A 12,355-nucleotide genomic window follows, 5' to 3' on the forward strand; every position below is an offset into this window, starting at 1 on the left:
GATCTTAAGACGCAGAATTGTGAAAGATGGGGAGAAACTGCTCTTGGAAAGAGTTTCCTGGTCACTGGGTGCTGAACAACACAAGATTTGATGGAATCACGCTCTGTTCAGCTTGTTTGTGTCTTATGTTTCCCCATCCGGAGCTGCTTGTGCTTTGGGCAGGGCTTGGGCAGTGCATGGAGAGAGGCAGAGGCAGGGCTTGATCTGGCAGCCGTGTCCCCAGATACAGCAGCCATCACCACTTTCACTTCTGCACCGCTGGAGGACCTGGATGTCGTCTGCTCGGGGGGATGTGTGGCCCTTCCCCAGGAGGGTGAACCCGAAAACCCTCCCGGGGGGACCAAGCCGTGGTCCTTGCTGCCGGCTCAGAGCGAGAAGGGGGTTTGCACTCCCGGAAGAAAACACTCACATCCTACAGAGCCGGGCAAGTTGGGCAAATACTAATACCAGAACACTCGCCTGCTTTCTAGCCCCGTGAATAATTGTTCCCTGGCCCGTGGGAGCTGCTGCCTCTTCCCGGCACCTGGAAGTTTAATGCCGGGAGCAGCGTGGGGCCGGGAGCGGGGTGCCGGCAGCAGCGCGGTGTCACGGCGAGGGGTTGTGTTATTTATTTATCGGTGCTTGGCGGAGTGCCTGGCACACACAAAGCGGCGAGGGGTGAGCTAGTGAGCTCAGAAACCCGATCCCCTCCATACCTGCTCTTTGGGGCTTCCATAAATATTTGATGCCCCCCCAGCCCTGCTCCCCTGGACGGACTGGGGGTGCTGGGGTGGAGGGAGAGCAGCCCCGTGCCGCCTGGCTGAGCTCAACCAGGGGTGAGCACCAGGCATGAATTGGGGTGACCTGGAGTGGCAGGAGACACTGCTGGGGACAGAGAGGGGTTACAAGCCAGCAGCTGAGGTGGCCAGTGAGATGCAAAGCCTGGTGAGGGAGTTCCCTTTCCATCCCAGTCCTCGCAGCCGTGTCCTGGCCCTCAGGATGTGCTTTTGCCCCAGGTTTGTGTTCAGGCATCCAAAAGACAAAGGGGAACCCAAATTTTGGAGCCTGTCCAGCTCAGGCTCTGCAGGGTTCACCTGCCTTTGCAGTGGGAATGAGCAGCAGCCACCTCCAAAGGAGGGTCTCAAGCCCCCCGACAGCCTCGGCACAACTCAGAGGCGGTGGCTGCTTGTCCGCGCTGTGATGGGGACATGACTTTGCATGCGAGAGTGACCGTGGCTGGGTCAGGACCAGCCTCATCCTCTGTCCTGCTTCCCTGGGACGGGTTGCAATGTCCTGGATGCTGCTGGGGCAGTGCCATGCTGGTGTAGCTCAGCTCCCTGGGGGGCTGCCGGGATGGGGTTCCCCCACTCCTGGGCTCAGTCCCTGGCTCTGGCATCGGTGTGTTTCGGGGTCCAGCATGGGAGAAGGAAGTTGTCTGTCTGCAGGTGGAGGAGGAGTAAAAATGTGTTGATGGTGGTGATACCTGCTCTCCTGGTGGCCCTGCAGGAGAGCAGGCATGTGCATCCAGAGCACGCAGTTGTAATGTTACGTGTGGTTAAGAAAAACAAACAAAACCTGCTGTCCACTTCTAACAAAGGCCGGACAGATTTCTGAAGTCTTTGATTTGTTTCAGAAAGCTGCAGTAATGGAGTAGCTATTTTTTAAGAGGAGGAGGCTACTCTGTTCCCAGTGATCTCTGTCCCACCAGCACTCTCTCCCCTTCTCCATCCAAGCTGGATTAGCCCATCGCTCTGCTCTTCTGTGGGCAGGCGCCTTCAGGTGCCAAAGGCAGGACGGATGGCAAAGGGTGGGTTGAGCTTTGCCGGAGATGGAGACGGGCTGGAGCACTGAAAAGAGTTTATTAAACAAAAGCGGGTCCAGCAGCGAGGGGCTGGGCGGTGCGGAGACCTTCCCCTGCAGGACAAAGAGTGATTCATTCCCTACAACGAACAATACCTCGAAATCACAATTGTCCCCTCACTGCAGGGAACAATCGGGAGCAGAGGATCACGTTCCTTGATAGGTCCCGGCTCGCACGCAGGGAAGGGAGAAATGAATCCGTGCAGCAGCCACGGGGACTCGCCTGCTGGGGACATGGGAAATCCACATATTTTTTTTCCTCTCACGGAAGGATGAACGATGGTGTGGTGATGCCGTAGATGCCTGGGCAGGGCCGGGGAGCTGGACACACAGGTGGCACCCAGCCTGCTGCCTGTGCACATGGTTGCACCCTGTAGGCAGCCTGAGATAGCTGGGGCACACCCAAGGTGAAGGCTGGGTTTGAAATCACTGAAGAGGGCGACCAGAGGACATGGGTGGGTGAGGTGATGGTTGAGTCTGGGGTCTGTGATTCCCAATGGACGTGTGTTTGGAATGTGGGCGGAGGTGGAGGTGTGCAGTAACATGAAGGATGCTCTGGCAGATGCACCAGGAGTCTGGGGGGTGGTAGGAGGCCATGCCTGGCTTGAGAGGGTGAAGGAAAAAGCCTGTAGCCTTCCTATCATCCCAATTGAAATTAAAAAAGGAAGATCCTGTCCCTTAGGGGATGAGGAGTCTGCTCTAGGGGGTCTGTGAGCTGGGAGCAGCATCTCTGCTGCAGGGGGGGCACAGATTTGGGTTCTGATGATGTCACTTTGCAGGTGAACGGCATAAACGTGGAAGGCCTGCGGCACTCGGAGGTGGTGTCCCACATTAAGTCCAGGGAGAACGAAGCCAGGCTCCTGGTGGTGGACCCCGAAACAGATGATTACTTCAAGAAGCTGGGGGTGACCCCCACGGAAGAGCACACCAAAGGTGAGACCTTGCTTTCCCTGGGTGACCCAATGCCATTCCTGTGACTCACCGTGTCATGGGTGGGATTTCAGAAGTGAGGGAGAGTCATGTTTCCCTTCTGTCTCATCCCTCGGTAGTTTCCTGAGCACCACCCAGCTTTTTATAAATAGTGAGAACACTCTCTAATCTAGCCAAAAACCCAATTTGTTATTTTTACACGATGAATAATTAACTTAGGAACTTGCTGCCATAAAGTGGCTGAGGCAAAGCGTGGTGGGATTTGGAGAGAGCTGGGTGCTCAGTGAGGGATGCTCAGATGGGACCAGTCTGTCTGGTTGGGGCGCTCTGGTGGCCATTCCTCCGGCCCCTCTGTTTTCAGCTGCAGTACCCACACCCTGGGCGACAGGGGGGACCTGCAGGGTCTGGGGGAGCAGAGCGGTCTCCTCAGGATGCTGAGCTGGGGTCTCAGGAGGGAGAATGCAATAAATCCCCTGCTGTTCTTTGCCTCAGCGAAGGAGCCTGAGAGTGCGTTGAGAAATACCTGAGCAAACACGCTGTGTGTGCGTAGAGGGAAGGGTTGCACGCCTCGGCGATCACAGGGGTGGCTGTTGCAGGAAATGTTTTCCTTGCTGTTGAAACCTGGCAGAGAAAGCTGCCCGTCCGCTCCCCAACCTGTTGTGCTGCGGCTCCAGGATGGGGAGGGAGCGGGGCGCTCCCCAGCCCATCCTGCCCTCCCCAGCTGAATGAGGAGCTCTGTTTCCCAATACAGCTCTTCCTTATCTGATCCGCACCCTGGCTCCCTGGGATGCTCAATGGGGAGATTTTGTCCAAAGAAATGGGCCAAACAATGCAGAGAAACGCACGGGGCGAAAGCGGTGTCAGATGCTGCGCGTCAGTACGAAGAGGAGCTGGGGCGAGAGCTGTCTGCTGGCAGGAGCCATAAAGAAGCCCTTGTTCCTCAGGGTGGGGACGTAGCCAGGGTCACTGCCACACCGGGGGGCGCTGGGGGGGTGCTCAAACCCCTGCCTTGGCTCTGCTGCTCTTGCAGCCATCTCAATGCATTCGTCAGAGATCAAGAGATCAAGAATTGGGTCTGCCTGGCTGGTGACAGTCCAGTACATGACAGTGCTCTGGTTAATTCTGTTGTTTGCTGGATAAGAGGAAATAATAATTGCGCTCTTTAATCAAACTGCTTTGACCTCAAGCTGACGATTTCGAAGTCTTACCGCTGAACCTAAGCACCTCGATCTTTTAGCCGATGAGTGTATTTCAAGAGCTGTGCACCTTTCAGTATTAAGGAAATAAGAAAATACTTCCAGACATGCCAAATTTTAAAATTACTTCTTTTTTAAAATCCAGTTCCACTTTAATATTCCTTGTGATTTGAAACTTGCTTCTCATTTAAATAACATTATCTTTTAGCTTCTTATGATACCAGACATTTTAGCATCATCTCTATGAGTTGACTTTCTGCTGATGACCATTGCTCAGATCTTATCATGTCTGATGTTCAGTATCATAAAATACTCAAGGATCCCAACACCATAGATGAGGCTTTTGCACCAGCATGCTCTCAAAATTGTTATTTGAGTTCATTTTTTTTTAAACACAAAGGTGCCCTGATTTGCATGAGGAATCCCTGCAGCTTGCACTGAGGCAACCCCCAAATCGGTCCTTTGGGAAACCCAGACATATCCTTATGTGATGCAGGGCGACGATGGCTTTGGAGCTGTGGTTTTAGCTGCCCTGGGTTTCTGCAGTTGCCAGCCGTGTCTGGCATCGTGCCGCTGCTCTCGCTTCACTGGATTTCGGGTTACACAGCGATGTGCATCCACATCATTGTCTTCTGCTGGAGACATACACAGAGTGAGGGCTTTGCCCTGAGAAACATTCATGCTAGACATAATTCAGTTATTAATCCTCTCACAATTAACACATCTGTTAGCCTGGGACAGATGAGACATGGTAATGCCTTTAGCAATGACTTGATTTTGGTGACTGGCAGCGTATCTGCATAAAATTTGCCATTGTGTGGAATACTATTAGTGTGAATTGTTGGAAGTGAGCAAAAAAAAAAAAAAAAGAGCCAGGGTATCTGGGGAGCAGGTTCTTTACCACACGCTGTTGTCCCACCAACAAGACGGTGATTTCAGCAAAGAACATTGGGTTATTTTTTAAGATTTCTGATTAAACAGCTTCTGAAGAAAAACTACTTAACAGTCAAAAAAACAGGAGTGCGCTGAATTTAGTGCTCATAGAAGGAAGTTACTTGGTCCCCTTCCTGGAAGGTGTTTTTTCCTGATGAAAACAGGGTGAAATCAAGTGAAAGGGAGACCCTTCCTGCAGCCTTTCAGTGCTTAAAGGGGGCTTATAAGAAAGATGGGTACAAACTTTTTAGCAGGGCCTGTTGCTATAGGACAACGGGTAACAGTTTTAAACTAAAAGAGGGTAGATTTAGACCAGATATAAGGAAGAAATTTTTTATGATGAGGGTGGTGAAACACCGGAACAGGTTGCCCAGAGAAGTGGTAGATGCCACTTCCCTGGAAACATTTGCGGTCAGGTTGGATGGGGCTCTGAGCAACCTGATCTAGTTGAAGATGTAGAGGGATCAGACTAGGTGACCTTTAAAGGTCCCTTCCAACCCAAGCTATTGCATGATTCTATGAAGTTGGAGGAGCTGAAAAGAGTTTGGTTCCAGAAGGACAACAAGGGGGATGGACAGGCTTTTGTGTGGGCTCAGAAGCAGCACAGGACAAAGCCCAGAAACAAGACACACTGAGCTGGTGAGGTGGGCAAGGGAGAAGACAGGCTTGGGGTGGCCGGGTGGGCGATACTGAGGGCTGCTTGCCTGGGACCTGAAGCCAGCAATCCCAGCTGAGTGTATTTACTGTGTATTTTCTTTATGTGGTCTCTAGGTGTGGTACCTCAGCCCATGACAAATGGATCCGCACAGACTCAGGTGAGTCCTTGCCTGCTGGAAGATGCCCTGATGGGTGAGGTGGCTGGGCAGCATCCCAGGTTAGCTCAGTTTAGGGGAACATGTTGAGGAATCAGGGGTGAGAGGCCAGGCTCCTGGTGTGCCAGCTTTCCTGTGATACTGAGCCTGTTGGGATGACTTGCCAGCCTGCAGAGCAGAGAGGGATGCTCATAATGTCCCCAAGGCTCATTTAGCTCAGCTTAATTGCTGCTGACTGATTTTAATTGCTTCCTGCTGCAGCTTTAATTTAGGGGTTGAACAAGGCTGGTTTCAGCCCCATTTACTCGCTGCTCCTGGTGACAGAGGGAGGAGGTGAGCGGCTGCCTGGCGCTGGCAGGATGGGGACCATGCTCTGCCCGGTGCGGGGGACACAGTGAGAGCAGTGGCCGGAGCATTTTTCTGCCTAGCTTTTTAATTTTTTTCTAATTCTGTCTTTGGGCAAATTGGACTAACGTTTTCATTTCCACTAGCTGAATGGAGGATCCACATCTTCATCTCACAGTGACCTTCAAAGTCCTGGAAAGGAGTCAGAGGTAAAAACCCCAACCATTCCCCTTCCCTTTTACATACTATTGTAGGTACATACTTGCTTTATGGTATGGTGTAACAATGTCTTTCAGTGTATTTTTAGTTTTGTCTGGCAGACTTGGGTACGCTCATATCCATCCAGCGAGCAAAATCCAGAGTTTTCTTCCATCCCTTGCACTGTAGATGGGCACAAAATGGAGCTGTGAGCTGCCAGCAGCTGCTGGTTCCAGCGCAGAGGTGTCTGTGTTGCTGGGATGGATCAATAACTCCTGGTCAAGGGCTTGGGACCCTCAGGGTGATGTGTGCTGTAGCAGCACAAACTGCCGTCACAGAGATGTTCTTTCCCCTCTTAGTCCAGGGGACAGAAAAGCTTGTGGGGGTCATGTGGCTTCTGCCAGCAGCAGCAGATGTCCCCTATTAATGGATGAGTTTTGCAAGGGTGAGGATGTGTGCTCCATCCTGGCTCTGGGAGGACTCGCACATGCCTGTCCCTTCAGGCATCGTGACCTCAGGGAGGAGGTGGCACAGCCCCAAACTGAGCAGAGGAGAACGTCAAGGGGTAACGGCAGCAAGTTAATTGGTGCCTTGTTGGGCAGTGACTCGAATAGGTTGAAAGGAGGTGTAAGATGAAAGGATGTCTACAAGAGTTTTGGATCTTAAGTGTAATTATACTGACAAGCTACAGGGCAGCAGGTGACGCCAGGAGGAGCAGAGCTGTGAGGTTCAAGCGCTGCTAACAGGAACAAGGCAGGCTACAATTTAAAAAAGCCAAATTGCTTTGAGCTTGGAGCAGAGTGAGTTTATCAGAGTGTTTCAAGGAGCTGCTCAAGATGGGAGGAGTGCGGATTTGTTGACCCACGGGGCTGGGGCTGTTTCTCTGGTGGAGCCTGGCAGCAAAGGCCCAGAGAAGAGGCAGACCTCGCTGTGAGGGTGAATGAGTGAGCAAAAGTAAACACAAGGCGTAGATTGGTATTCTCTCAATGTTATTAATTTAGCAAATTTTTTTCTTAATAAGTAGGGGATTTCTGAAGCCCTCAAAACCTTACCTTTAGCATGAGGCTCTGCTATAAATAGGGGAATGCCTCCATGCAGGTGCTCTGTGGGGTCTCTGCTGGTTGTTGGTGCTTGTGCTGTCCCCAGTCCCGAGAGGGCTGGGAGCGGGAGTCCGACGGCAGCAAGTGCTGACGCCACCTCCTCTGAGCACCCAGAGCCTCTAAAACATCTCGAACACCAGCTGTGTCCGAGAGCTGTGGCCAAACGCCTGCAGTCTGGCATCTCCGTTTCTCTCTGACCATTAAATAATACATATCCTCATCCAATGGCTGCTGCCTTTGGAAAACCAGGCTGTGTCCCAGTGCCGGAGCGCAGCAGTTCCTCCCATGGAGTCACCTTCGGGCTGTTTCGGAGATCACTGTCCCACCTCTGTACTAGAAACCAGAGGCCCTGGGGAGCAGTGGGGGGGGTTGCCTGTGGCTCTGCCCCCCGGCTCGTAGCCTGGTGAGCTCATTCAGGCCACTGCCTGCTTCAGTTTGCATTCGTTAGCAAAGCTAGAGCCATTATCTTGCAGTGCTGGTGGAAGACCTACCTGCCCATGGTTATCAGCAGGGTTTGTGAAATCATTATTTGGGAGTTTCACCTGCGTGCTAGGGCAGCAATGCGAGTAGGCAGGCTTTAAAATGGTTCCTGAAAACCGATTCTGTGTGCTTTTACACGAGTTCTTATACGAGTGCCGTGCTTGCAGAGCACAGCAGCTTCTCCCTGACCTGGTCTCCTTGGGCACCTATGACCTGCCCGGCACCAAGACCTGGCAAAGCCTCAGGACAGATGTGATCGATGAAGCTGAAGCTTTAGATTGTGCCTGCTATGGAGCCTGCTTGTGCTGCCTGCCAAAACCAGCTCTGGTGAACCAAGTCCCAGCAGGGACGATGCTTCCCAGACCCAGGGTTTGAGGGGCAGGGAGACCCGGTGCTGGGTCTGTCCCCAATAGGGATGCAACGGAACGAAATCATTTTGGCCAGCACATTAATTGCACCCTGAGGATGCGGTGGCCATCCTTTACCTACTGCAGGAACAAGAGGGTCAGGGCTAGTGGAGGAGAACCTGGGGTTCCTGGCTTGAGGACGCATTGCTGCAGTGGCAGTGACTTTGGAAAAGTTAATTTTCTTATTATAAAAGTACTTTTATTGAGCAGATCATAGAATCATAGAATGGTTAGAGTTGGAAGGGACCTTAAAGATCATCGAGTTCCAGCCCCCCTGCCGTGGGCAGGGACACCTCCACTAGAGCAGGTTGCTCAAAGCCCCATCCAGATGGAAAGATGCTGTTTTCAATATAGTTCCCAAAGCAAATCCTGCCTTGACTGGTGTGTGATGGTGGCCGTGCTGGGCATGGCCAGCTGGGCACACAGGCAGGATCTGCTGTCCTCCCATGCAGCTCCATCCCCACCTCAATTAGCCACAGGTGCTTTGGGAGCAAATGGGTGTCTGGGCAGGCGAACACAGGGGACCTTGCTGCAACCCCTCCCTGTGAGCCCTGAGGTTCACCCTGCTTGGTCCCTCATTCCATTTTTTTGCCTGCACCAGGGGCTTATTTTTCATTTTCCCAGCAGAGAAGCGGAGCAGCTTCTCTTCCCTCTGGCAGCAGCTTCTGTGTTTCTGCTTTTCCACTTCCAGCCGTGGCAGCCACGCATTCTTCAGGCAGGGGAAAAAAAAAAAAAAAACCAAAACAAACCCCACCACAAAACGCAATGTAGTAATTAACTCTGTGGCCACACGGACGCTGCCGCCTCCAGTGGAACCACAGACACGGCACAGGGGAGGGACTTTGACCTTCTGCTCCAAAAAAAGCCACCCCTGTGTGTTTGCTTATCATGCAGGCTGGAGGAAACGCCTCTCCCAGGGCCGTGTGGGGTGAAACGCTGCAGGACACCATGGTCGTGCTCGCGGTGGGGTGGGGGATGCTGCCAAGGGCTGACATCTTTTCTCCCTTCTCCACGCAGGATGGAGATGCGGAGAAGAAAGACCCGTTTGAGGAGAGCGGCCTGAGCCTGAGCCCAACGGCTGCCGAGGCCAAGGAGAAGGTGCGGGCCAAGCGGGTGAAGAAGAGAGCTCCGCAGATGGACTGGAACAAGAAGCGAGAGATTTTCAGCAATTTCTGAGCCTTGCTGGTGGCTGCCGTCCGTCGCTCTCCTGCCCCTGCCCCAGCTCGGACGTTTCTGAGGTGCCTACGCCCTGTCCTTCAGTGTCCATGTGAGATGCTTTGTGCTCTGCTCTTCACTGGTTGCTTTTACAAGGCGTATTTTAAAGTCCTTTTTATTTTTTATTTTTTATTATTATTATTGTTGTTACTCACCAGCGATTCTCATAAGACAAATGTGACCAAAGCTCCTTTTCTTGCTTGCTCTTCAGCCCGGCTCTGGCTGCCCACCGTCCCCTGTTCCTATGAGAAAGGACTGGAAGAATATAACTCTTGTTTCTTACCTGCATCATTTAGGCTTCTATTACTTTTTTGTTGTTGTTGTTTTTTAAATGGGGTGTTTGTTTTGGTTTTGCGGGTGTCCCAGACTGAGCCCCATGGGATGCTCTGCGCCCCTGTGCAAACATCTGATGGCCTCATTGCCCCCGCAGGGTGGGCTGTACCTGGCACCCCCTCCCAGGCACCCCATCTGCAGCGTTAACTACTCACGATGGGAAAACGGACAGTGGCTGTAAATAGCTCTTGTTGGCTTTGCTATTGAAATGAAAAAGGTTGGTTTTATTTTTTTTTTAATGAAGTCTCATATGTTTCCAGTTAGTTTAGGAACGTCCCTCCCCAGCAGTGACTTCTGCCCTGGCAATAAAAGCCCCTTTTTCATCCCCAACAGCTCTGCAGAGGGGAGAGGGCAGGATTTAAAAACAAAACCCAAACCCAACAGCCCAAATTCCGCAGCTGTCATCATTTGCAGCCGTCGATGCAGCGGGGGAAAGGCAGGGAGCGGGGCCAGTCCTGCCCCATGGTGCGAGGAGCCTTGCAAGAAGACAAGAGCCATGAGATGCTACAAAAACTCTTTGGATGGACTTGGAAGTGAGCACACCCCGATGTTTCCAGGGTAGAATGTGAGGATCCGGCTCAGCTGGGGGCTTGGTGCTGGGGGAGTGGGGCTCAGCTGGGTCTGGGTGCTGTGGTCCTGGAGCAGGGTCCGGGTCCCACCTGGTTTGTTACTTCTGGGCTGGTATGTGATGCCTCCAGCCCGTGAGCGTAACCGAGTCTCTGTCTCGCCATCGCGAGGGCGTCCTCCAAGGCCGTGGGGTCTCCATGGGGCTGGCTATGAAGCAGGCAGCGGCGTGATGGAGCGGGCAGTTGCTTTGACTTTCTGTGGTCTCCTTTGAAAACACCCTGCTCCTGGTGGTAGAGCCTCAAAAATGCATCCTTAAAACATTACAAATTAAGCCCATTTAAGCTCTTTATTACTTGCCTTTGGCTGTAAAAGAGGGAAGATGACTAAGCTGAACTACAATGTGCTCTCAGAGGTTGCAGACAGAGGTGTTTTACCAGGGCAGGGTCCCAGCTGTGACGGGGCCATCCCTGTCCCTCCCACCCTCCAGCAACCCCCCCAAGCCCAGCTGCAGTGGCTGCCTGGAATTTCAGCTGAAATGCCAAGGCAGCAGCGGGAAGGGGCTAGGCACAGAAGGACAGTCGAGTACAAAACTCCTTTTCCCAGCTAGAAGCCAATGGCAGCAATCACTTGGACATCGATGACCATTTTAAAACACACGGCGGTGGTGGTGCCCTGTGTTACTGCAGCACTACTGTGTGTAAAACACATCTTTGGGTTGGTGCGCTGCGGAAATTGTAACGGGTCTGTGTGTATTTCCTAAGTATTGAGCTAAAAGGTGCCTTATAACATTTACCGCTCTCCTCGGCAGCGGCAGGATGGTGCGGGGCTGGGGACCGCAGCAGCGGGGACCGGGACAGCTGGCTTCACCTTGGGGAGCAGCTGATGCCCATGGCTGTTAGCTGGCTGGCAGGAGAGCATGGAAAGCCTCAGGGGTGAAGGAGATGAGTTCTCTTTTACGAAAGTTATCTTTTAGGAATGTTGATGGGCTGAACAGGTTGAAAAATAACGACTTTGGAGAGGAACTGGTGCAGGTGTTTGGCTATTGGTGACAAGACTGGCAGCAGGACGACTGTGGAAAGGTTCAGGTTTGCCTCCCCGACCCCGGACTCTGCCATGAACAAGACACCTCTTCCCTACCCCACTTCAAAGACAATTACCTTCTCTTTTTTTGCTCCCCCCAAATATTTGCTTCTGGAAATCAGTAATCTTTTGAAGGAGCCCTTCTTTTCCATGGCATGCACGTTGCTTCCCGTGCCTGCAGAGCCAAACCCCAGGCAGTGCCCTGGTCTGCGCAGGGCAGAGCGTTCCCCACTACACTGACCTAAACGTGGCACTCTCCGATGCATGGCAGAGAGCAAAGACCTGTTTGTAAATACTGCTTTTCTCATAAAAGACTGGACCACTGTAGTTGAGGGGAGGAGGGGAAAAAAAAACAGAACATGTAGTTTTGAATGCAGATCGAAAGAAATCAGGTGTGCAAATTTGTACTGATAAGATTTTAAAATCTTAATCTCTGCTTCGTCCATGGAAACTGCTCCTGGTTAAAGCACTTATCGTATTTCAGACATCTTGTAGCTCTGTAGCAATTATTCAGTTCCTGTACATTTAACTTGGGGGGAAAAAAAAAAAATCAATAAAGTATAAGGCTGTCAGCTGCATTGTAAAAACATAATGTACACTGTAATGTCAGTAATAAACTTCGTTTTCCCATGTACCAAGTACTTATTTGCTTGTTCCTCATCTGTTTGGTAGGGAACTTCAGGGTGGAATTACAGCCTTCTTTAGCACATTATAAACTTTGCTTCCTCCCTTGCCTCTTTAAAGAGTAGCTGAAATTATTCCTTTGAAGCTCTACAATGAAGTCAGCACTGCCCTTTCTTTGAAGAACAAAACAGAGATGGTGGTGGTGTCCCTTCCGTCAGCTTCTGAGGCACACACTCGCCCGACGCCTGTGGCCGCTGTAACCCTTGCTGGCACACACCAAACTGAGAGGGATGCTG

General features: G+C 51.9%; 1 protein-coding gene across 2 annotated transcripts in view; it reads left to right on the forward strand.

Moving 5' to 3' along the window:
* NHERF2 (NHERF family PDZ scaffold protein 2) overlaps positions 1-12,075 on the forward strand; it is a 41,032-nt gene extending 28,957 nt beyond the window's left edge. Inside the window, exons 4-7 of one of the 2 annotated variants that reach the window (XM_074158299.1) lie at positions 2,619-2,772; positions 5,670-5,713; positions 6,202-6,264; positions 9,258-12,075. In XM_074158299.1, the coding sequence (XP_074014400.1) occupies positions 2,619-2,772; positions 5,670-5,713; positions 6,202-6,264; positions 9,258-9,416 (420 nt within the window). In that variant the 3' untranslated portion in view covers positions 9,417-12,075. The remainder of the gene's footprint in view (positions 1-2,618; positions 2,773-5,669; positions 5,714-6,201; positions 6,265-9,257) is intronic. The other variant, XM_074158298.1, reaches the window with a different exon arrangement.
* Positions 12,076-12,355: the final 280 nt, after the last annotated feature.

Source organism: Numenius arquata, chromosome 14 (genome assembly GCF_964106895.1).
Source record: "Numenius arquata chromosome 14, bNumArq3.hap1.1, whole genome shotgun sequence".
NCBI lineage: Eukaryota > Metazoa > Chordata > Aves > Charadriiformes > Scolopacidae > Numenius > Numenius arquata.